Source organism: Nanorana parkeri, unplaced genomic scaffold (assembly GCF_000935625.1).
Source record: "Nanorana parkeri isolate BGI_ZX_2015 unplaced genomic scaffold, ASM93562v1 scaffold353, whole genome shotgun sequence".
NCBI classification, from domain to species: Eukaryota; Metazoa; Chordata; class Amphibia; order Anura; family Dicroglossidae; genus Nanorana; species Nanorana parkeri.
Window position 1 is genome coordinate 431,146 of NW_017306621.1, and position 2,023 is coordinate 433,168.

General features: G+C 45.2%; 1 protein-coding gene across 2 annotated transcripts in view; it reads right to left on the bottom strand.

Annotated features, from left to right (window-relative positions):
- Positions 1–2,023, bottom strand: part of IDE (insulin degrading enzyme) — a 55,805-nt gene that overhangs the window by 48,643 nt on the left and 5,139 nt on the right. For both annotated transcript variants that reach the window (XM_018558702.1, XM_018558701.1), the window contains exon 3: positions 834–1,003. In XM_018558702.1, coding sequence (XP_018414204.1) covers positions 834–1,003 — 170 coding nt within the window. The remainder of the gene's footprint in view (positions 1–833; positions 1,004–2,023) is intronic.

The window sequence follows — 2,023 nt, forward strand, 5'->3', positions numbered from 1 at the left end:
TTTTTGATCCTCTCATGAAGACATCTGCTCTCTAGCACCCTCATCACTATCTGCCATGCTCACCCTTCAGGACTTGTCTAGAATCTTACAGATCCTGTAAAACCATGTTTCGGAATCTTTTTTTAATCACATCACCCTTTAAAAGTATGCAACATCTCTAGGCACCCCAGTCTAAAATGTAATTGATTTTAAGGATAACACAAATCAAAGTGTCCCCTTTACATCAGAGTACCATCATCATATTAGGAGCTGCAGCAGCATTGCAGAAGGTGGGAGGTAGAGAAGGTCTGGACAGAGGTTTACTTCCATCCTATTCTGAATAGATCCCCCTCCTTGGTTTGGCGTCATTTGTTGTTTCCAGGGTTCTGGTGGCTGGAAAGGCATGACGCTGCGCAAAAATTTCAAGGCACCCCAGAAGAAGCCAGAAGGCACCCCAGGGTTGAGAAAAGCCGCTTTAAAACTTCCTATCCCAATCTCTACGGCTACCGCCTCCTACTCTGTACACCTTCAGGAGATTCCTGAAAACCTCTGTTAAAGGGAAACCTATCCAGCCTCATGACTGAAATTCCACCTTCTCCATCAACTAATTCTGGCACAGTTATCTTTTTTTATATCACTCGCATCTCCCTTTTAGATTGTAAGCTCTCAAGAGCAGGGCCCTCCTAACTCATCTTTGCACTGCATTGTAACTGTAATGTCTCCTTTTTTTGTGAAGTGCTGCACGGGGTTAGCAAAATAATAAATCTTTCTAGGTGACTGAATGAATGGTTGTGGAAGAAGCTACAGCAGATTAGGAACAGAATACAGGAAGATGCCAGTAAGACACTACCAACCTGTTCCAAATTTACTGAAGGGGTGTTTGGGGTTCCCTGTGACTTTCTCTAGCTGGGCGAGCCTCCAGGCATCATTCATTAGGTTCTTCTCATGTTCAGAATCCACAGCATTCACCTCCCGATCCTTACAGTTCTCATCAAACAGAGGAACCTGGAAAAACTGGGAAAACCTGTAGGGCAAGAAACATAGATTTAAATATCATCCCCCAAAAATCACTGCATCTAGTCAACGTTTAATACATTCAGAAAAGCCAACAAACGGTAAATTCTGTAACCCAATTTAAACGAAGGGCCAGTGGCAGCAGTTTCGAAGGTCACACTGGTCGAGAGAATGCCTCTCCTAAATTAAGAAGGCGTTATTATTTACATTATAAAGTTTTGCTGGGACTTGTAGTCCTGCATAGCTGGTGGTATTCTGCATTGCTGTAGAATGATCATACAGCAATGCAAAAGAGCACCAACTATGCAGGACTACAAGTCCCAGCAATACATTATAGGGAGGGACGCACCAGTGCCAATACTGGACATTTTCACAAGTACTCGTGATGCACCGATATTACGCACAGGCGAAATGACCAGGGTCGCAACGGTCACATTTGCGATCGGGCCCTGGTGTTCGGCCAGTTGGGGGAGCCCAGAGAGAAAGAGGGCCCGCCACATGCAGCTGCCACATGTTGCCCGCAGTGTTTTTAAAAAAAAAAAAAAATCTCGGTTTATTTAGCAAAACAACAGTCTGGTACAGTATCCAATCGTAAAGGTCTGCACGCAGGCAGCCAACTGTTCAAACGTAAAATACAAGAGTGTACATAACATAATGGGTAACATAACCTCACGCGAGACAATTTATTTCAAGGGCACAGTGGCATAGTGCTTGATCCTACACCCAACTATTGGCATCAAGCAAGCCACTGGTCAAGTAGCGTAATGTATCGTATAACAAGCATATGAATTTACGTTGTACATTAAGTTTCGGCCGTGTCAGGGGTGCCGTTCTGAGAGTTTAAACTGGGAGATTTATTAACCAACGGAGCCCTCTCCGGTACAGTCTAAGGCGTAATGACAAACTGGAAGTCGTGCTTTTCTGTGTACTCGGAGCCCCCAATCCCGCGGTGTTTTTGACACTTGTGGAACACAGTTCAGACAGAGGGATGGTGAAGATGCTGTAGTGGGGGGGGGGGGGGGGGGGGGGG